Source organism: Sinohyriopsis cumingii, chromosome 6, assembly GCF_028554795.1.
Source record: "Sinohyriopsis cumingii isolate HCF-2022 chromosome 6, ASM2855479v2, whole genome shotgun sequence".
Classification (NCBI taxonomy): Eukaryota; Metazoa; Mollusca; class Bivalvia; order Unionida; family Unionidae; genus Sinohyriopsis; species Sinohyriopsis cumingii.
Window position 1 is genome coordinate 126247723 of NC_142966.1, and position 23391 is coordinate 126271113.

The 23391-nt window shown below is 34.8% G+C and overlaps 1 protein-coding gene across 1 annotated transcript in view; it reads left to right on the forward strand.

The window, feature by feature from the left end:
* LOC149797904 (PAN2-PAN3 deadenylation complex subunit pan3-like) overlaps positions 1-22946 on the forward strand; it is an 83348-nt gene extending 60402 nt beyond the window's left edge. The window contains exons 14-18 of the mRNA XM_089962946.1: positions 1399-1538; positions 2812-2941; positions 3688-3752; positions 11492-11630; positions 13892-22946. Coding sequence (XP_089819072.1) covers positions 1399-1538; positions 2812-2941; positions 3688-3752; positions 11492-11630; positions 13892-14038 — 621 coding nt within the window. The 3' untranslated portion in view covers positions 14039-22946. The remainder of the gene's footprint in view (positions 1-1398; positions 1539-2811; positions 2942-3687; positions 3753-11491; positions 11631-13891) is intronic.
* The last annotated feature ends 445 nt before the right edge of the window (positions 22947-23391 follow it).

Consider the following 23391-nt stretch of genomic DNA (forward strand, 5'->3'; position numbering starts at 1 on the left):
AGAATAAATGATAATTCAATACAATGTTGTTTTGTTTCTTTTTATTATCGAATAAGCATTTTGTTTATTTTATTGCAACATGCGGGGGGGGGGCACAAATGCAATCCAAATCTATTTCATAAATCTTGGGACATATGATCTGGGGGGAAAAAAGGTTTTACCATACTTTCTTGGACAGGAAAAAATTATTTTTTTATCATGTCCCAATTATATGGTAAATACGGTACTGTGTGTAATAGTGGTTCACTTGAGGTCTTTATAGATTCCCATCTTGCAGTATTTGGTCTAAAGCGCTCTCCGTTACGGATCACTGCCATCTCACCTCTGTCTGCGCCGGTTCGAGTCTCGGATTCAGCCAATGTGGGTATGTGAGAAAGCTTGCCAATAGCTTCTCGTGGGTCGGTGGTTCTTTTCGGGTCTTCCCAGGTTCTTCCTCCACCAATAGTACTGGCCGCCATGTATAGCCTATCGTGTGCTGAAAAATGGCGTTAAACCCCACAACAACAACAACAACTTGCAGTATTTTTTTGACTAAATATGGTACTGTGTGTAATAGTGGTTCACTTGAGGTCTTTATAGATTCCCATCTTGCAGTATTTTTTACTTGTTGATACACACAATATATGCTCTTATTATTTCAAGCTCTTCTGAAATTATCACAGCACATTCCACATGTTTGCCCTGGCCATACTGTAATTTGGAACTCAGTTAAAATCCTAGATCCAGAACAAGCCTGGTTTTAATGGGGGGTTAAGGATTCAATCTACATTCCTGTGCATGAACCAGTGCTGAACAGGGCTGGGGGCCAGTACAACCTGCCACATATCTGGGACAATCTGTTAACATTGCTCGCCATTCCATCTCAGTAGAGATTAAATCAGTCTGGTGATGAAGTTTTTAATGTGAGGATGAAAGCTTCAGGTTAGCTTTTTCTATATTGTTTGTGTATGTCATTGAAAAGTTAAAAAATATTGTCAAATATGAATGATATTCCAGATTATGGTAATAACTTAGGAATCAGGCTGGTATCTTGCTGTTGTTCTAGTTCTTCAATTAAAAATTGGAGGAAGGACTCTATTCTCTGAGCTGGGTGCTAATACCAGGAAAATAGATAGCAATTCATTGCAGCAAAAGCAGGGAAGTATTACCTAATTAAAATTAGTTTTACTCATTGGGTCAGGGGCATTGGTACAGATGGCCCTAGAATACACATCTAGAGTTAGGTGTGGTCCTTGTTTTGTATGCACCAGATGGATTGCACACATTCTTTCTTTTGACACTTCAAAGCATTGACTTGATTTTCATTCTTCAGCTTGTGTTTCTTTAAATTGTCACACGAGTATATCCTTCTGTTTTCAGTAAAGAAAAATGTTAAAATTCCGTGTCACTCAATTGCAGCAGGAGGATTTGATCTCACTGGGGAAGGTGGTGTTGGCACTGGCTTGTAACAATGTGGTGGCCATTCAGAGAGATAATCTGCAGACATCCATGGAACTGGTGGCTCGAAACTACTCAGCTGATCTGAAAAATCTCATCTTGTAACAATTTTTTTATATTCTCTCTAATTTTTACTTAAACTTAAAAATTCATCTAGTCAGTTTGTATGCCTTACCATAATATTATTAAAATCCTTTCTTTTCCATGAATTTTCACTGGATTGTGTGTAGTGTTGATGTGAATTAATTGGTCATAAATTTGCTAAGATAATTCACAACAGCTGGATGGCAAATGTTTGGTACAAAGATTGCTCATTCTTGATCCACAATTGAAAAATAAGGCATGATACAGGCTTTGTCCAAAAAAAGTTGACATTACTAGTTTGGGAGAATTGGCATTCAGAAATCATATGAATGAACAAAAACCAGACTGAATTGTATTAACACACAAAAACAAGCAAGTTCATAGCCCTAAATAGCATAAAAGTTTCATGGAGCCACCTGAAAATAACTGCTGCTTTGGACCACATGGGTGGTTAGCTGATTTCGGGCATTATCTTTTGTTCAGGCTTCTATGGGGTAATGCAAATGCTACTAAATAAAGTGGGGTTTTTTTTCCTTTAAAAATATTATAGATTTAAGCAGATGTAGAATGTGGATATATTTGAATTCATTAATTTTCTTTCCAAGACATAAGGTTAAAAGTCAAGGGCCTTTGCAAAGAGTTTTGTAGATATATTGTGAACATGTTAACTCCAACATGTAAGAAAATATTTTTGTTGCCATCTTTGGTATGTTGGAATTTGTTAAGAAAATCGGTGATGGTTTTTATACTTTGAAGTTACAAATAATAAAAGGACAAGAAATGAGCTTATCTTTGATTCTCAGAAAGCCTTTTCAGCCAGTACCATCAATGGACTCTTGTTTTAACTTAACTTTTAATTTGTATTTTATTGTGCTGATGTGCACATAAAACCCTATGCAGGCTTTCATTGTACACAGTGAAACTTATTTTACTAAAAACAAAATTATGAGTGTATTCCCCACCTTGTGTCCACTGAGTTAATTAAGACATTTTTTGATTAGGTACTACCTGAGGAAATCTTTTCTTTTCTTTTTCTTTAGCTTGTAAAAGAAATTTTGAGCCAGTATTGTAAGGACTTGAGATAGTTTATCTTCCTAATTTTTTTTTTAATTCTAATTTACATTTTTAATTGTCATCTTATAGCTAGTATAGTGTTTGTTTGTCATTAAACCTTAATACATGCATGCCTTAAAATAAAATATGCCTTAGAAAACAGCCAAGCACCATTGGTGACATGTATTGTGATGACATGGTTCATTGTATATTCACAGTGTGATCTAATTCTTGTAGGTATCTTCTTAGTAACCAGAATCGGCCACGCAGTGTAAATGATATTATGCCTATGATCGGTGCTAGGTTCTACACACAGCTTGATACTGCCCAGTTGAGAAGCGATGTCCTGGAGAATGAGTTGTCCAAGGTGAGATGGCATGCATACATATCTGTTGTGTAAAGAGGACCAAAGCTAAGAAGGTCCCTCCTAGAAGTCACTGTTGTTTTATATTAATGTAACAGAAAACGTATTTTTATGCCCCCATTGTTTGTAGCAGGTGCATTGTGAGTTGGTCCTGACCATCTGTCAAGTTATCAAGCTATCCATCCTGGCATGATTGTTAGCAAGATTGCGACGGTCATTGCTAAACTTTGTCACATAGTTGATGATAAATGATGACTTGATATTCATTTTCAAGTGACATGTTACATTTTCATAGGGGCCCAGAGTGGTCGAGTGGTCTAAAGCGCTCTCCGTTACAGATCACTGCCATCTCACCTCTGTCTGCGTGGGTTCGAGTATCAGATTCAGCCAATGTGGGTATGCGAGAAAGCTTGCCAGTAGCTTCTTGTGGGTCAGTGGTTCTTTCCAGAGGTTATCCCGGGTTCTTCCTCCACCATTATTACTGGCTGCCATGTGCACTGAAAAATGGCATTAAACCCTACAACAACAACATTTTCATAGTTTATAGTACTTTAATAATCATCACATTAATTATACCACTTGGATCGGATCAGATTAAGAAATAATTTAGATTCGAAGATTGTCATCAATTAGGCTAATTTGATCTAAATTGCTGGGACATCATATTTCAGCTTCTGTTCGATTTATCGTTAGTAACATAAATGTCATGCACAAGCATGAAATTTGAAATTTTCATCTTTGTTTTTCAGGAGGTAGAAAATGGAAGACTTTTTCGATTGCTTACCAAACTTGGTACAATCAGTGAAAGGCCTGAGTAAGTATGATTTAATGGACTGACTGTGGTAATATTGACTTTACTCCTGAATTTATAAAAGCGTTCCTCTCAAAGGAAATTGTTGGGAGAAGAGATTTCTTTCAAACTAGATTTGATTATTTAAGAACACATGATCAGTTAGTTTGGTAGCATTTTTATTTAAAATATGAAAAACAAATTACAAGTAGCAGAAATATTAGAGTATATGACCTAACAGTAACATATTTTGTTAGCAAGTGGCAGTCTGTGAATGGTGGGACATAGGTTTCACTTGTTTCCTGGTGGTGACAACAACAGGTGCTTCATTATTAGTGGCACTTTGTTAGTTTTGGAAAGTCATCAAGCTGCTACATCATTTTTGTTGCTTGCAACTAAAATGTTGCTAAAATATTGCTATATTTCTAAATTTTGTACCAAGATATGCTTGGAGTTCGGGTCTCACCTGTAATAGCTTTTCTATAGTCACTTTAGTCTTCATCCTTGTGGTTAACAGTGTTACAAGTTTTTATTTACAAGACAAGTCCAACTGCAGAATTTACAAACTGAGATCTGCTGTGGCAAAATGCATTGACGGATCTGGGTCTGTGGCAAAATGCACTGACAGATCTGGGTCTGTGCAGTTTGTTAGCAGGAATTAGTAGACAGATCAGCATATCAGATTTTTTATTATTTGCACTTGGTCTCAACTTGTAAGCGAGTATATGTGGTAAGTTCTGGATCAGACAAGAGTAGCCACTTTCATGTCAGTGGAAACATTAATGTCACTGTTATTTCTACAAAGTCACTAAAATATGAAAGAGAATAGTTTGTAACTGATCTCTTGGCTCCTATCAGTGCTTTTAATTGCTATGGTATGAAGTCCGCTATTCCTTTGATGCAAGATGGATTGGGAGCACAAGAGTAACATAAATGAGATAGTCCTAGATTTGATTTTAGTTGGGGTTTTTTTTCAAGCTCGGATTGAATTGTTTGCCTTGGGTTTCCTTTATCAGGGTTGGATTTAATTGTTTGCCAGCCATTCTTTGTAATATTGTAGTCATGGAATTGTAATGGCACCTTCAGGATTCCTTGTATCATTTTTTTTGCAGCTCTGTCCTTAGAAACATGGATGGGATAGTTACCAACCTAGTTGAACTATTTCTTATTTGGAAACTCTTGCAATAACTGGCCAAAAATCTTCATCAGGAATGTGGATATAGAATCAATGCATTGCCAGTAATAATCTTGCTTATGTACACTGTACAGACTTTTTTTCTGGTTGGTATTCTTTGGCAGGTTTTCTCTAAACATAAACTTGTACATTTCATCCAAATCAGGCTAGTTTTAAGAAATGGATCCATCTGTTTTATAATGATATAAAATTACGCATTGTTGCAAATGGTTTGAAGTGGTTGAGAATGGTTTTGCTTCTGTTTGTTTTTTTAACAGCACTTTTAAACACATTATTGGCTATATCAAGCTGACGAAAAGGGGAAGTTAGGTGCCTTGTCCAATGAAACACCAAGCCAGTGGGCAGGTATTGAACCCATGACCCTTGGATTACCAGTCTGATGCCCTACAAACTGAATTACCATGGCTGTCTGCATGGTTGAGAAATGAATAATGATAAAGATGGGAATCTTCTCACTTACGGTTTTACTGTGTGTATGAATTGTTCCTCACATGATGTGAAAAATTCCTTTCTCTGATTATGATGCTGTGTCATATCAGCAGTGTTTTATCTACAAATGGCTTCATGTAAGTCATTTGACTCATCAAGGCAAAAAAACTGTGAGTCAGAATCCAAACCTATTCAAGCCAATGATCAGTCTGTAGTAGTTTTTAAAAGTAATTACATTGTTTAAATACACAACGAAAATATTAGTTATATAATGTGATTAAAGCCAATAAGGCAATTCCCTTGCCAGAAGCATCTGAACATTCTGTATTTGTTAAAAATCATGTTGATGGTTTCATATCATCAGAAATAATCTGAGCTCATATGACAAGCCGTTTATTATTGGATATGTCAGTACTTTCATCTGCCATTGCTGTCACAAATGAAAAAAATGTTCAGGTCACATATAAGGCTGTCCTCAACAACATTTGATAGGCTCTCCAGTACCTCTGAACTGGTAGTAGCCAAGTCATAATGAACGGCAGAATTCTTCAAAATGCCAATGGCATCAATTTCTGCAGCTGTTAAATCGTGTATTAAATTAGGAAGAGATTTGTATTTAAAAAAAGAAATGTCTTCTACACTCAGCCAATGTACACATTTAAGTAGCACTTTCACTGCTATGTCTTGTTTGTAAACTTACATTCAAATCTGCCAGGTGTTGTGGACCTTCAATCAGCAGTTTGCGTTCTGGTTACCAAGTATGCCTTACCAGTTTACTGTTCTGAAATTATTTTTTTTGCACATTTGGTCATGGAGTTTTTTTTAAGCCTCTATAGATATATAGCAAAACAATGTTTTCACTGCCACATTCTAAACTCAACTTTTTGAAAATGTTGCCAACATATGTTTTCAACTATTGCTGCACAAAATTTTACATTTTGTCTTACGAGTAACCAGTATCTCGCCTTTAGGTGATGAAGGCTCCACTGGTTCGATAACAGTACTATTATCATGGTCGATTGTACAAATGCGGTCCAATGATAATTTCATTTGTTTCGGATTTATTTTAATTTTTTTGCCTTGGATGCCATTTTCAGTTGAACGCTGACTATCTTGGAACAACACAAGGCATACACTTGAGCGAATGGAAATTGTTGCTTCGTTGCGTGATAAGGATGCGCATAAAATAATAGTTTCTCGTGAGAATCACTTTAAAATCACGCTTTTTTTCTGCCTCTTTATTGTGTGTGGTCATTATACGGTTCTAACATCCTGTTGCTACAAATGATGTGACAGTTACAGGTCATGTAAGATCAGCTCCAGGCTCCACACTCACTTGTAACCCTATGTATTATGATAGCATCAGCATAAGAAACTGACAAGCGCATGTTTTCGCTGTTTGGGAGAGTTGTAATCTAGCCAGTTAAGTAGTTAGAGCAAACCTTTATTTTGTGTTAATCAGCAAAACATAATATTGGGGTGCGTCAATTTATGTACCAGCTACGATTTTTAGACTAAACCTTTGTTTGGTGTTAATCAGCAAAACATAACATTGGTATGCATCAATTTATGTACCGTTGACGACTTTTGTGCGTCAGATCGGAAAAGTCTGTATATTTGATGTATGACACATGGGTAGATAAAACACTATCAGTAGATAAAAATTTTGGCTTTAACCATTGGTATTGAAAAGACAAAATGTCTGTTGGTTAGCAAAATGGGCATGAAAACTAAATTGTCATAATTATAACTTGGAGATGTACTGATCTCACAGTTTTAAGAATGGTATTTTCAATACATTAGTAGAAAGTGATGTCTCTTTTGATTATGAATCCAGAATTATAAATAGTCGCTTGGTATTTAAAAAAGATCACTTACTCGATACGGATTTTTTAAAATCATAACCTTGGTACTGTCAGAAATTGATAATTATTTATTGCACTTCTGAACCCGTCATAGAGGATTATAAGTAGAAGTAATTTTCTTTGAAATGAATCAAGAGCTAAAATAAAGCAGCTTGTTATTAAAGATGATAAAGGTGTAAAAATGGTTATTTTACATAATTGCATAAATGAATTAATTAGACATAGATAAGAAGATACAATATTTATTTTCTGGTAAAAATGTTATTTCTTTAGATAGTCATGATTTTATTGTGCTTCTGTTTAGCTCTTTTTGGTGTCTTTAGAGCTGTTCAATACAGTTGATATTTCCAGTGAAAATTATTTATTACAGTTTTACTTAGCTTGTTTCTGCTGTAAAAATTAAAAAAGAAGTGTTCTGTACAAGAAATAGTTAGGGTATCACTTCATCGTGATTTTGCTGATGGATTTGGATTTCAGAAGTCTTGTGAATAATTTTTCTTAACCGATGAATATTTTATACTGTTGGTGATTTAGGATTCTACTAAAGTGCACAATTAACAATTAAAGTTACAGTGACCTACAATATGCCATATATATTATGGACTTTGTTATATTTCACCAAAACCACTTTTATTGCCATAGTCTCTATCACTTCTTGAACTAATTTTTTATTTCTTTCTCCATTGAGGAAGTATATATGTCCTTATTTATCTTCAGAACATGTGCTTCCGAATTTAGACCTGTTTGTTCATTTGTTCTTTTACTTCTCTCACTCACCTACCTTTCTCCTCTATCTCACTCCCCATCAGGATGAATAGATCTTAAATTATCAGGTTCTTTCTCCAGCAGTTATACTGACCGTTATGTATAGCCCATCTTTTGCTGAAAAAAATGGCACTAAACCCAAAACAACAACACTGAACGACATAAACATATCTGAAAACAATGGAGAAATCAGGCATTGATTAGTGACAATTGCAAACCAAAATTAAGGGACATTAAAAAATTTGGGTGCATTGTCTGTTTATAAAACATACTGCAAGCCTACCATCACAAAATTTATGTCTGAATGCAAGAATTAAAAAATTTGAAGCCAATTAATTACCAGTAATTTCATGATCATTAAAATCTGTTGTTTAATGATCAAATGCTCTAAGTTGAGGTGTGCAGTATTACTGGTTTATGGCAAGGTTTTTTTTCTGGCAGTATGTACCATGGATAAATGCCAACCATTATGCTTTTGGCATAATCGTTACACTTTTTCCACTAAATTATGCCTTACACATAAATGTATTTGGATTTTTGCGTAATAATTTGTTTTCTTATTTATATTAACATTCCCTTAATCCCACCGACCGTATTCTAGAAAAGATGGCTTCTGTATAACTACAACATAAGAGTATGCTTATACTTTCAAACTTTTGACCTTGGAGAGAACAGACTGGTTTTCTAACTTGTTATCTTTGCTTGCAGATTCTTTGTTCAAATTCATATCTGGATCTAAAAGTCAAGTTGAATTTATTCTATTTGATGCGTGTGTTAGAGCAAAAATGTTTTTCAAATAATTTCACAGATGGATTAGAAAAGACCAAAAATCTTTTCAGAGATGAATACATAAAATACATATTACAGCGTTCCATTCTAGGGCAGCTTCATGCCCCTGCAGGCTGTGTGGAAAGGATTTTAATATTGGTCATGGCAGGAAAACAAAGAAACATTTAATTAGCTTGTTTTACTAACTCCAGTACTAAGGTAACTTCTTTTTTATAGCAGAAGTAAATTGTGGACATGAATTTTATAAATGCAGAGGCGTTATATATCGAGTTCTTAATAGAACACGGACTACCCCTAGTGGTAGAAGACTACAGTGGCCCTTTGTTCAGTGGATGTTTCCTGATTCCAGAATTGCAGAAAATATGCATGTGCAAGAACAAAATCTAATTGTTAGGTGTTTAGCAGAAGATACTTCACTTAAAATTGCAGAAGCCATGAAAATTGGACCATTTAGTATTGCAACAGACAGGAGTAGTGATTATGATGACAAAAAGTTGTAGCCAGTCTGTGTAAGAGATGTTGACAATGAAAAGGACAAAGTCAGAGTGCTCTTCTTTCATTACCAGAATTAACAGTAGATTCCACTGGAGAAAACAATTTTTTATTTACTTGATAATGCTTTGAATAAAAATATGTTGGCAGAACTGTATGGGGTTTTCAGCTGATGCTGCATCAGTGATGATTGGAATTCATAAAGGAGTTGCATTCAGTATTTTGAAAAATGTCTCATATGATGCATCATGCTGCAGGAAAGGCTGCTGATAAATTAGGAGAACTCCTGAAGTATCAAGTTGGCACTCTACCTGACAATGTACTTCATGCGGACAGAGTTGATTTTTTTTTCATCTTATTTCCCAGCTAAAAGACCCAATAACTGAAAGATATGTTTCCTCTTCTTTGTCTGCTTATGAAAGGAATATTGGTTCTTTACCAATCAAATGCTGTCTGTGAGAGAATCTTCAGCATTGTTAACAAAAGTAAAACTGAATTCAGATCCAGGCTCTTTAACCTAGCACTCAGTGCTCTACTGGTTTGCAAAACATTCATAGTCTCAGCTGGTAAAAAGTGTTTTGAAATGGAATATGAGAGTCTGTTGTTTTTTAAAGCTCAAAGTGGTATATATGAAAATTTTAAGCAGTAATTGATGTTAAAAGTTGAGAGGGATAAATAATTCATTTTGTACATATGCTCATTGAATTTGTATCTTGTTATATGTGGATTACTCTTTTTCTGCTCAGAGTACTCACTACTTTTTGTCCACTTGGATTACAATTTTTCCTTGCCATGGGTTGGCATGTATATACCATTGTACTTCAGTGAGATTAACAGTGTGTTTTCATTGTTCATGAGAAAATAGTTCAAAATTATCTTTTTTTAACAAAATGTTTGTATCTGCCACAATTTATTGGTGAATATTACAGATATAATTATATTTATGATCCATAAATTACATCTTTGACAAGCATCACATATGCCAATGCAGTCTCTAATGAAATGTTTGAAAATTCTGAACGTGTTAATTATGCTTAGTCCTTTATAAGACTGTATCATGCTAGAAATTTCAGGAGCACGTTTTCTTTCAGAACTTTGTCATTTCTCAATTCTACTAAATATTTTCTCGTTTGTTGAGTGAGTTTGTTTTATCTTTAACATCCCTCTCTGATAAATATATTGCCTAGGTGTTTGTATCCTACTTGAAGTTTCCCATCATGTAGCTGCAAAATTATAAGCTTCAGTATCAACATTTCCTGTTTTTATCAGTAGGCTCTCTAATGTCAGCATGATGTCTTTCACATTATCTGCCATAGTGTAAGCTTAATCATCTGACATTAGTTAACAGCTTTTAGATTAGCTTATACAAGAATTACCAAATTCACCTACTATAAGGTAAAATTGGTATGCCCCAGCCTCAGAATATTGAATTGTTGGTCCCTAATATGATTGTGATATAGTGTGGTTCATATCACACTATGTTCATAAATAATGCAGTGCAAAATTATTTGTGGCACCCGACTCTACTTTAAAGTGTCTTGGGATGCTCTGTGATGATGCTGTTGGACACGCACCTCAGCAGTGTTCACTGTATCAGTCCGCATAAGAAATTTGTTTGCGAAAATAGAAATCACATGAAAACTTTAATTCATTTTTACAAAATTTACATTTTGAAGCATTACGTGTACAATCTGAATTTATAAGAAGTTGTCCAAATTAAATAACAAATAACTAAACAGTATATGGTTTTAAGTTTAATTTTGTGTTAAAAAAATAACTTGTCTTTATTCAGTATCACTGGGATAACTTTGAGGAAAGAGCGTGTATTTATTTAAGAATGTATTGAATCAAATTTGACTGAGTTTTAGTTCAAACGACATTGTACCATACACATGTTTGAATTATTTATTGTAATGTTTCTTTTTCTCTCAGCATCACATAGGATATAATTATATATGTGAATAATACAAATAATAGAAAATTCTGAAAGTAACTGCCAGTAATATGTATTTTTTATTGCTATATGTATGTATATACCATCATATTGTTAGGTAATGTTCGCAAAATGCCCCAGTCTTGGTACTACTGGAGAAAGCTTAGTCAATAGGTATATCTTTGTTTTATTTAAAAAAAACTGCACACATTTCACAAGGAAAACTTTTTTCTTTTGTCTGTAGATTAGTGTAGTTACTGCAAGATGCATTCGACATTAATGAAAAATGTTTCAGGTTCAACATGGATCCTCAGTGGTCAGAAACAGGGGACCGGTACATGATCAAACTGTTTCGAGATTATCTCTTTCATCAAGTGGATGAAACTGGTGCACCATGGATAGATATGGCTCATGTTGTACAGTGTTTGAACAAGGTAAGATTGTCATGATGGTGGTGGTGATTAGTAATTTCATGTCTTGATATCGATTATACATATATAATTAAAGAGTATGCATGTTTTGTACAACTTCTTATATTATTTTCATAAGAGGATTACAAATAAAAGTATGAAATGTTGACCAAGGTACAGATATCCATATACAGAATGTATGTAGTAGTGTTTTATGGGCCCCACCACAAAAGTAGCTATGTAGTGCCAACAAAAGTGTAAGCTCAAAAAGTGTACAACTGGATTGCATAAAAACTGAGGAAAATAAAGCCTTCCAAATAAATGTATAATTAAGAACAAGATATGGTATAAAATTTGAGGATGTGAATTTCACACTTTTGTCCCATTGGTGTTTATTGATAGAATAAGAATGATGTCAAAGCTACTTTTTTAAAATCCCGAGTCAGTTTTAATTTAATAAAATTTCAATCGTATTGCTTGATGTCAAATTTTGATGCGTGCTGCATATAGGAAAAATAGTTTGAAAAGATTAGATTTACATACATGTAATAGTTTAGTTGACTTGTATACTGGAGAAGGGCTGCAAAGAATCTTAACCCATTGGGATGATAATTCCATGAATATCAGACGTGGTTTGTTGAAGTTCAAAAGTTGCCAGAAGATAAAGTAAGGTTTTGCACCTAATGCCTTGGAATTTATATTTTTTCCAGTATGTTCTGGCAGACATTTGTGGTTGGTTGGTTGTTTCGTTAATGGCGCTTTAAATATTATTAGCTACATGATTTTGAATAAATGGATGATCACAAATGATGTGTGATCATTATCATCATATTAATTAAGTTTTTTAAAAATCCATACCAAGTCTGACATTTTTAGCAGTTTTGATGTGGATTGTAAATATGGAAAATTTTAAAGTTCAGTATCATGCACAGTAAATAAACAACCACTATACTTGTCTCTTATACACTGATACCTATACTTGTCTCTTATACACTGATACCTATACTTGTCTCTTATACACTGATACCTATATTTGTCTCTTGTACACTGATACCTAGACTTGTCTCGCATACACTGATACCTAGACTTGTCTCGCATACTGATACCTAGACTTGTCTTGCATACACTGATACCAAGACTCGTCTCGCATACACTGATACCTAGACTTGTCTCATACACTGATACCTAGACTTGTCTCTTATACACTGATACCTAGACTTGTCTCGCATACACTGATACCTAGACTTGACTTGCATACACTGATACCTAGACTTGCCTCACATACACTGATACCTAGACTTGTCTCGCATACACTGATACCTAGGCTTGACTCGCATACACTGATATGTTATGCATGGCTGTCTAGACTTAACTCATGAACTGGCACCTTGACTTATTTCTTATGCACTGGTACCTAGACTTGTCTCTTATGCACTGATACCTAGACTTGTGTTTTGAATGCACTGGTACCTAGAAATATCTCATGCATTGGTACCTAGACTTGGCTCTTGTGCACTGGTACCTGGACATATTTCACGTACTAGTACCTAGACTTGTCTCTTATGCTCTGGTACCTCGACTTGTTTTTTGAATGCATGGTACCTAGAAATATCTCATGCACTGGTACCTCATCTTGTCTCTTATGCTCTGGTACCTACACTTGTCACTTATGCACTGGTACCTGGACTTATTTCATATGCACTGGTAGCTCAACTTGTCTCATATGCACTGATACCTGGACTTGTCTTTTATTCACTGGTGCCTAGGCTTATCTCTTATGCACTGCTATCTCATATTTTCTTTTTTCACTGGTACCTGGAATTATCTCTTAGTCACTGGTACCTGGGCTTATTTCTTATGCAGTGCTATTTCTACCTTGACTTAATCTCGTATACACTGGTGCCTGTATTTATCTCTTATGCATTGGTACATAAAATTACCTCTTATTCACTGGTATCTTGACTTGTCTCTTATTAAATGGTATCGGAATGTGTCTCATGCAGTGGTACCTAGACTTGTCTCATATTCACTGCAATCTTGACTTATCTCTTATGCACTGGTACCTGGACTTATTTCTCATGCACTGCTATCATGTACTCTATTACCTAGACTGGTCTTGTTACTTGCTTCAGGCAGCATGGAAAAAGCATGAGCTGGTTCAAGGAATACATGAAAGCCCAAAATTTTCGAACAGTTCGTTGTTGCTAAATCATATACTACAGACCAGCTTTGACCAGCCATGCCGTATTATAGCTCAATGTAATACCCTTTTTTTATTTTTTTAGCTGGATGCAGGTGTTCCTGAAAAAATCAGTCTGATGTCAAGAGATGAACAGAATGTTTTGGTGGTCTCCTATGCTGAACTGAAGCAGAGTTTTGAGACTGCTTTCAGTGAAATATTGAGTAATGGCCACCATAGTGGATTGAACTAAATTTGGAGTTATTATTCGGAGAATGAGTTATTTATTCTGAGGTGGAAATTTTCTCTGTTTTTTTTCTTTCTTTTTCTTTCTCAAAAGTCATTGTTTGATAACTGCTTTTTGGTCCTGTATACAGGGAGTATTTCAAGAATGAGTAGGGTGGAATTGATTTGATGTGAATTGGAAAAACATGACAGTTAACCTATAAGAATGAAGCTTGAATATAATAATGCCAACAAATTATTATGTAGCATGTGTCCAGTTGAAATGAAAAGGACTTGCCTTAAGATCCTTTCAGTAGTAAAACCACTGGCTGTATTGACAGTAAACTGCCACTTGATAAAGTGTTTTATTTTTAATTTACCTTACTGTATGGCATACCAAGATTAAGGTGAGCTTAAGGTGTAGCCATGTGCCCATGATCTGACATTTGTCCAGCAACATTTGTTTGTTACCCCACTTTTTCTGATTTAAACAATATTTGGAATCTAGCCTCATATCCTCATTATATTAGACGAGTCTGAATATGAGTGAGGTCTATACACATTAATGAGGTTATCTTGCATCTGATTGGTTGAGTGTTTCCATTCAAGAGACCATATTTCAAATAAAGATTTATTTACATTTGGAACTGATTCTTATAACATCAAGATCTTAGACATGAGTGATACCGTGCATATTAATGAGGTATCTTGCATCTGAATGGTTGAGCTTGTTTCCACTCGGGTGTCTGTATATCTGAGCTGATTAAACTCAGAACATGATATCATGAAGATCTTGGATCAGTTTGATGATGAGTGATATCCATGCATATTAATGAGGTTATCTTGCATGTGATTGGTTGAGCTTGTTTCCACTCATGAAGATCTTGGATCAGTTTGATGATGAGTGATATCCATACATATTAATGAGGTTATCTTGCATGTGATTGATTGAGCTTGTTTCCACTCTTGAAGATCTTGGATCAGTTTGATAATGAGTGATATCCATGCATATTAATGAGGTTCTCATTAATTGAATTGGCTGAGCTTGTTACCAATCATGAAGATCTTGGATCAGTTTGATAATGAGTGATATCCATGCAGATTAATCGGGTTTTCTTGCTTCTGATTGATTGAGCTTGTTTCCACTCTTGAAGATCTTGGATCAGTTTGATAACGAGTGATATCCATGCATATTAATCGGGTTTTCTTGCTTCTAATTGGTTGAGCTTGTTTCCACTCATGAAGATCTTGGATCAGTTTGATGATGAGTGATATCCATGCATATTAATGAGGTTATCTTGCATGTGATTGGTTGAGCTTGTTTCCACTCATGAAGATCTTGGATCAGTTTGATGATGAGTGATATCCATACATATTAATGAGGTTATCTTGCATGTGATTGATTGAGCTTGTTTCCACTCTCGAAGATCTTGGATCAGTTCGATAATGAGTGATATCCATGCATATTAATGAGGTTCTCATTAATTGAATTGGCTGAGCTTGTTACCAATCATGAAGATCTTGGATCAGTTTGATAATGAGTGATATCCATGCATATTAATCGGGTTTTCTTGCTTCTGATTGATTGAGCTTGTTTCCACTCTTGAAGATCTTGCATCAGTTTGATAACGAGTGATATCCATGCATATTAATCGGGTTTTCTTGCTTCTGATTGGTTGAGCTTGTTTCCACTCATGAAGATCTTGGATCAGTTTGATAACGAGTGATATCCATGCATATTAATCGGGTTTTCTTGCTTCTGATTGGTTGAGCTTGTTTCCACTCATGAAGATCTTGGATCAGTTTGATAATGAGTGATATCCATGCATATTAATGAGGTTCTCATTAATTGAATTGGCTGAGCTTGTTACCAATCATGAAGATCTTGGATCAGTTTGATAATGAGTGATATCCATGCATATTAATGAGGTTCTCATTAATTGAATTGGCTGAGCTTGTTACCACTGTGGAGTCCATGTTTCTGATCTGATAAAATATGGAATATGTATTTATATCATCAAGATCTTACAACTTTGATAATGAACAACTCATAATACTGCCTTGATCATGTACTCTTTTTAGCTGAGTTGGATGTCATATTTCTGATCTGATTTTGATTAAAAACTTAGGAATAAAGGCTGGTGTCATTGGGCTCTTGGATGAGTTTTATTTTGAGTGAGATCAGTGCATGTTAATAAAGTGATTGGCCAATCTGGAGGAATTAAATAGTAATTTCTAACTAAAGAAAAAGAAGAGAGAAGAAATATTGTTTAAGAAAAGGTACAGTTGTCAGCTAGCATAAATTATGTGCAGTGTTGTCATTAAGGATCAGAATTATAGATATTTGCAAGTAGTTGCTGGGTTTTTTTTAAGAATATTGATTTTGCCCCAATAAGAACATAGTTCATGTAGAAATCATGTCTATGTTTATAATTTATTTGCAGATTTCTTTTTTAATTTTTAAACATTGGGAAGCTAGTTTGAGGTACTTGGTATAATAAAGTTTGACATTTGCTGGTATTTCCATGTTGAAGTGCCTAAAACATGCCATTTCCATGTTATCACATATTTTGGGCATTATTTTATGGCATTTCATATGTTCATTTTTGTTGCTCACAATATTTGGAATTTAAACTTAGACTTTGTTGACTCAAAATTAATACTTCATCTTTAAACTTAAAACTTTTAAAGATCTTTTATCATGGGGAAGAAGATGTGCATTTTAATTAAGCTTTTATCATTGGAAAGAATTTTGAGATGACTTTATTGGTAAATTGAAGTTGATGTAAAGTTTGGGGCATTGTTGCATAGGTTGTGTTTTTGCACTAATCCTGAGTCTGATTAGTGGAGTGGTCAATGGATAAGCTATGCAAGCTAGGTAAGTGATATCAGGCTCACTTGGTCCTCTTGCATAAAAATAAATTCAAGTGGAAAGCTGTATGTCATGATAGTATGACATGGACTTGTCCCGATCTCTCATGGATTGACAGAAAGGCAGCTTAAAATATTATTCTGAGACATGGTCAGTCACAAAATATCACATTTTTATGGAATAATTCATATCTGAGGCTGCTGTTCATGAAAGGTTTGGCCTTTCCATGAGATATATATATATATATTTTTAACGATGTTCATGTACATTAATATTATTTATTTGGGGACTATTTTTCCCTTGCACATTTTTATCATCTCTGATCAGCAGTTTTCAAATGTATTTGATGCTTTGAGGAGTACTTTGAATGGAAAAAGACATGAACTTGTAGGGCTTTGTTAATAAATATGTATATTGTACGTGAGCGATTCTGATAAAGGAGAGAGAGACAGAAAGGTTTGTTATGTAAAGGAAGAGGTCATAAAAGATACCTATTTCTGCATGACATTTTGTTGCTGGTTAATTTGTAAAAAAAAAATACAATTTGATGATATGCCATTTTTTTTTTTATTTATATAAAAATCATGACATACAATTCCTCAGGAATGAATGTCACCAAAGAGAGGGTACACAATGCCAAGACATTATGTCTGTATTTTCTTCACATTATCTATTTCATTCCTTTATGTTGAATTGTTAAAAGTTAGTTTGTTAAAGTAGGTGTTTTACATATGTTGTGTTTAATAGATCCCTGCATTGAGATGTTGGAGCACTTTAGTAATTGTCTTTTCTTTCCCTATTTTACTCTGTCCATCCATTCCTTCTTGTAAATACGATATGCTCGCTTAAAAGTTTGGTCTAGTTGCGAACAGTATAGACCCAGATCTACCATCACAAAATGCACAGACAGATCAGAGGTTATTTTGTTTGTTCTGCCAATTACTTCTAACAAGCTGCATAGACCCATATCTGCTTGTGTATTATGGGTCTGTGCAGTTTGCTGAAGGATTCGACTTCTAAGTGACTGTATATTAATGATGATGCTATTTGATAGGTGAAATGCCTGTGACACCTAGATGTGTCATTCAAAGGTTTGTTGACAAGTTTTGATGAAGTTACTGTTTGTTTGGGGGGGGGGGGGTCCAATTAATTTTACATCTTTGCTTTAGCAGATCCTTTTGACCGTTATAGTTTAGTTTTGGCCCGTAACAGTTAGCTTCACATTGTCACATAGGATGCTGCTTGCACATTTCAGTAACTACTCAATACATTCTGATGTGGGACTGGGTGTTAGTGATCTAAGGCACTAGCCATTACAGATCACTGATATCCTACACCTGTTGGCATCGGTTCAGGTCTTGGACTTAGCGAACATGGATATGTATGAAAGCTTGCCATTAGTTGCTATGGGGCACTAGTTCCTCCCAGGATTTTCCTGTAAAAGATAAACTGGCCACCATGTATAGCCTGTCATGTGCTGAATAAATGCCCTTATCCCATGGCAAGAATATTCTCATGCATTTTGGCATGTACACTTTCTTGTTAACCTAGATGTGCCTTTTATGGGTTTTATCATGTCCACTTAAGTTTGGAGAGGGTTATAGCCCTTGACTGTTTAATTATCTTGACAAGAGGGTTATAGCCCTTGACTGTTTAATTATCTTGACAAGAATTATTGTGGCAATTTGCGCAGCTCAAGAACCATTCTATGTATTCTTATGTAATTTGGTATGAACATTGTCTCATAAACCTGGAGTGCCTTTTATTGATGTTTTGCCCACCAGGTCAAAATATATATAGCATCTTTTTACAAAGAAATTTTAATTTTGTACATATAATGGTCATCCACTGTTACTAAAAACAGAAAAGAAGGAAAAAATGCCAAACAATTTGACCAAATTTGACTGAAAGCATACTGGGTTGAAAAGATATAATGATAGTAATAATAATAATAATAATAATAATGACTTTATTTAAAGAGGGTAACACAATTAGCCAAGAACTAATCTACCTTGAGGCCCTCATATTTGTACAGATGTTACTGATCCACTATCAAATATGGCCACCATTGCTAAAAATAGAAAAACCCTTGACTTGTCAAAAATGCTTATCAGCATTTGACCAAATGTGACTGCTGGCATCCTGGCATGAAAGGTGTTCATATGTTTCACAAAATGCTGAAAATCTGTAATTAAACATGGCTGATCTACAAACTGTAAACTTGTTTTAATAGATTATTTGTTTTCAAAAAATCTCTTAAAAAAATTAGACCCAGTTTGAAAGAAAGCATCCTGACATTAAGGGCTTGCAACCTTGTGCAAATGATGTTACTTTAGCATCAAATATGGCCACTGTTTGTAAACATTAATTGCCCACAGATGTCTTGTAAAAAAAATTTTTATAAAGAAATTGACCTGATTTGACAGAATACAACCTGGCACAAAAGCCTATCAACATGGGACAAATTAGGCTGTTGTGCCGTCGGATATGGATGGATATACAAAAATTAGAGGATTCCATTGTTTTCATTACATGTACAATCAAGAGCATTGGAATAAGTTTCTTCACAAAACATCCAGCTGACCTTGAGTACTTGGCTATCTAGTTTTGCATTTGGCTACAAGGTAGATGTTAGCTGTTGAACAGTCACCAGCCCATGTGAGACGCCTATTGCCCTTGACATCACACATTCACATTTGTGGTGTCACTTTTAACTAGCATAGCATAAGAACCATTCAATGTATTCAAATAAAATTTGGTACAAATGTTGTCTCATACATTTACAGGTACCTTTTATGGGCTTAGTCTCATGTACTCCATTTTGGACAAAGGCACAAACATATTCTTGTCTTCATGAGGAAACTTGGATTTTACATCTCAAGAATAATTAATTGTTTCCCTTTACCATCATTTGTGCATCAGAGACACCACAAATTTTTAATTTGACCCCCAGTTTTGACACCATGGTTTATTTGTTTTTTACTTGTACTGAACCCCAATTCTGACACCATGGGGATTTTTTACTCTCAGTCTTATACCCCATAGGGGATACTCTGTGTAAACCCTTAACACCGTCAGTAGATATGTGTAAGGAAATGATTGGAATGCAATAATATTACTGTAGCACAAAATTACATTTATATTAAATATTGACGTTGTTTTGAGACAATCTCAACATACATAACTATTTTAAAATACAGTAGAACATTGCTTATCCAGAAGTTAACACGTATTTTGCATCTCACAAACAATGTGAATGTCATAATCAGCATTATTTCTTTTGAACAATATGCCTTTTTTCTTCCCATCTTGAAAATGCATCTCATATGGAACAATCTTGGATGTTACGGGTCTTTTGAATATAGAAACTAAACATAACATTTCGTTTAAATATTGATTTTCGGGAGGAAATGCATACTGAAGTCTCAAGGTCAGGATTAAGATTTTATTGCAAAGGATAGTACTTTATTACAACTGCCACAAGCTGTTGGTGCACCCCACCCCATCACCAACCATTGAGCAAATCCCTATATCTTGATCATTATGGAGAACAGAAATATATAAAATGTCTTCTTGATAGCTAAGTCATGGTGCAACACTGCTGAAGCTTGTAGTTATGTTTAGGGTAGTCATTTCAGGCATACGGGAATAAACTAAAGGATGAAACGGAGAAAAGAAAACACAGAAAAACACAATAATTTCAGTTTGACCTAAAAATGAATTCTTCAATACTTTAAAATTAATTGACATTCACGTGCAGGATACTTTTGATGTATGATCCTTTTTACAACATACATTTATTGTGTGTAATCGCTTACAAATTGAGTGTAGCTATAATGTGATGGACCTTGATCTGCTGTTGCATAATGCACTGGTAGGTCAGTGTCAGTGTTTTTTGTTCCACTGATTAGTTCTAACTGAATAGATCCAGATCTGCTGGTGCATTATGTGATGGTAGCTCTGGGTGTTTGCAGTTGGATCCAGCTTGAAAACAAATATATGTGGTGCCCCAGGCAAAACAGGTTTCACTGGTGATGTTGAGTTACTGGATTTTTTCAGATGTGTTTAAAATGTACAATGCAGCTTCATACATTTCAACAAAACTTTGTATCTACCATGCAAATCATACATAATGGTGTATTGTTTTCCTTGGGAGATGCTATACTTTGATTTATACATCATAGTTTGTGCAATAATTTCTTTCAGTTTCTTTTCATTTGATATGCTTGATGGTGTCACGAAAACTATGAGTGGTGAAGTTTTGTTTACTTTGATTACCAGTAATGGATATTTGATGCAAATACAGACAATATATGTATAGCAGTCACTTTGGAAATCGACAAATTGTGAGATTGAGGAATCGGACTAGAATAGAAATGTATACACCTAATTGTGCTCATTATTTTACCAAAGCAATGAAGTAACATCCCTGAAGTAAAATCCTTTTTTTAAAAATTAAGATACAGGGATTTATGCCAGCCTGACCATAATGTACAAAACTTATATGTATTTGGGGTTATTTTTGGTGACCACAGGGTGCATTGAACAAGTGACCACTATATACAGGACATTGAGGTAGCAAAAATTGAAAGGACAGGATGATTCAATCCATTATGTGCATTTGAAAATTTGTTACAAGGCAACAGCTAGTACAGATAATGTGTATGCTTGTGTGTGTAAGGGAGAAATTGTATTTTATTTCTTTTTAACAGTTTGTCCAGATGATGAAACTAAGTGAGGCATCTCACATGTATGCACTCTATCACTGAACATAGTAATGGATCAGATGTTTTATGTCCTTTCCAAGAAGTTTAGCTTCATCAGTGCCATATCCAGATTGCTCATCAATTACTTTTTCTCCAATAAAAATACAAAAATCGCCAATCATAGGCATTTATATTGGCTGAGAAAATCCAGCCATGGAGTTGACAATCTTTGGCTGCCACAAGACTTTTTTAAAACCCCAACCCATCAAAGATAGTTAATTCCATCCCACTTTTCTGTATTCTTGAACCTATTTTGTGCATGTAGGATTGAGATGAGTGAACTGTGAAGGAAAAACAAAAAAGACGATTTATTTTCTACTAAGGGCTGTTCCATTTAAACATACTTGGTACCCAGGGAAGGCAGTTTAAAACGAATATATACCAGGGTTCATAGAGTTCATATTAAAATGATAAGAAAATTCCAACCTGCATCTGTGGGTGAATACCCCACTTTAAAAGTGCATTACCGGGGTCCCATGTATGTTTCAGTGGAACAGCCCAAAGTTGTTGGCTCATAATTTTTCCATCACTATTTTGAGCTACAGGGACTTTTTCAGTCACTAACACAGTCACTTTCATTTCTGATTGACCTAAATTTTTACATTTTGGAATTCAGTGTTTGGTTCGTAGTGATGTTCTGATAGTGTCAAAACTGTCCAGTCTGAACTCTTGCCAAACATTATAAAATATGTGAATGCCAGCAATTATTTACTAGCTTGGACTCACTGCCAGTGAAGAATCTTCCAGGTTTGGATGTTAAAATAGATAGGTTTCATTATTTTGTACTAAAGGAAGATATGATACTCACAACAGCTCAGTAAAACACAACCTGATTTTAAATTGAATACAGTGTCACTCAGGGCAAAAATGTTTGGAATACAGTCAGAAAAACAGGGTTGGTTTTTATGGTAATTAGAAGGATTGATATAGGTTTGTTCCAGTTAAGAGATATTTGCATGTAATATTGCATACTTTAGGAATTAATGTTCTTTTACCTGGCATTTCGTAGGTAAGCTACTAAAAAGTCATCTTTTTTAATGAAAAGATTTTTGTTCCTTTTTTCTTCAAATTCGCAGTTTGTGACCTTTGCTAGATCAGGCTGTGTTTGAAGTTATATTCCTGTTCATAGAATGTCTTGGCATTTTGTCTACCAGAGTCATTCATTCAGTTGCAATATTTTTAAAGATCTGTACATTATGTACACTGAAGTACATGTTGAAAGATTATTTTTTATGAATTGTCAAAAATGAAATGATATAAAATATGTGAAAAAAATCAAATAAAGCATGAAAAACTTATGGAAATGTTATATTCTTATTTATTCCTGGTGTAAAGGTTCATCTGCTTATCTGTAACAAGGCCTCAGTGGTAAGTGTGCTGGACTCACAATCAGCAGGTTACAGGTTTGAATCCTGGCCAGATCCACTTAGGTCAGGCCCAGAAAAAATATTTCGATATCATAACACTGTTTAAAAAATAGAACAGGAAGACTGGTACTGAATTTTAGCTCTACTGTTCATAGACTTGAAGAGTTTATGGGTTAATCTGTTGTTTGATGTAAATCCATCTGTTAGCCGAAGTTATCACTACTCCTCCTAAACTACTTGGAGAATTGCCATGAAACTTTACACACATTAATCACATGGTCTTATTGATACTAGATGAAAAAGGCTGCTGCTCAAGAAGTCCAGTATGACTGTCATGGTTGCCAACTTGAAAATCTTATCTCTACCCCTCCTCAAT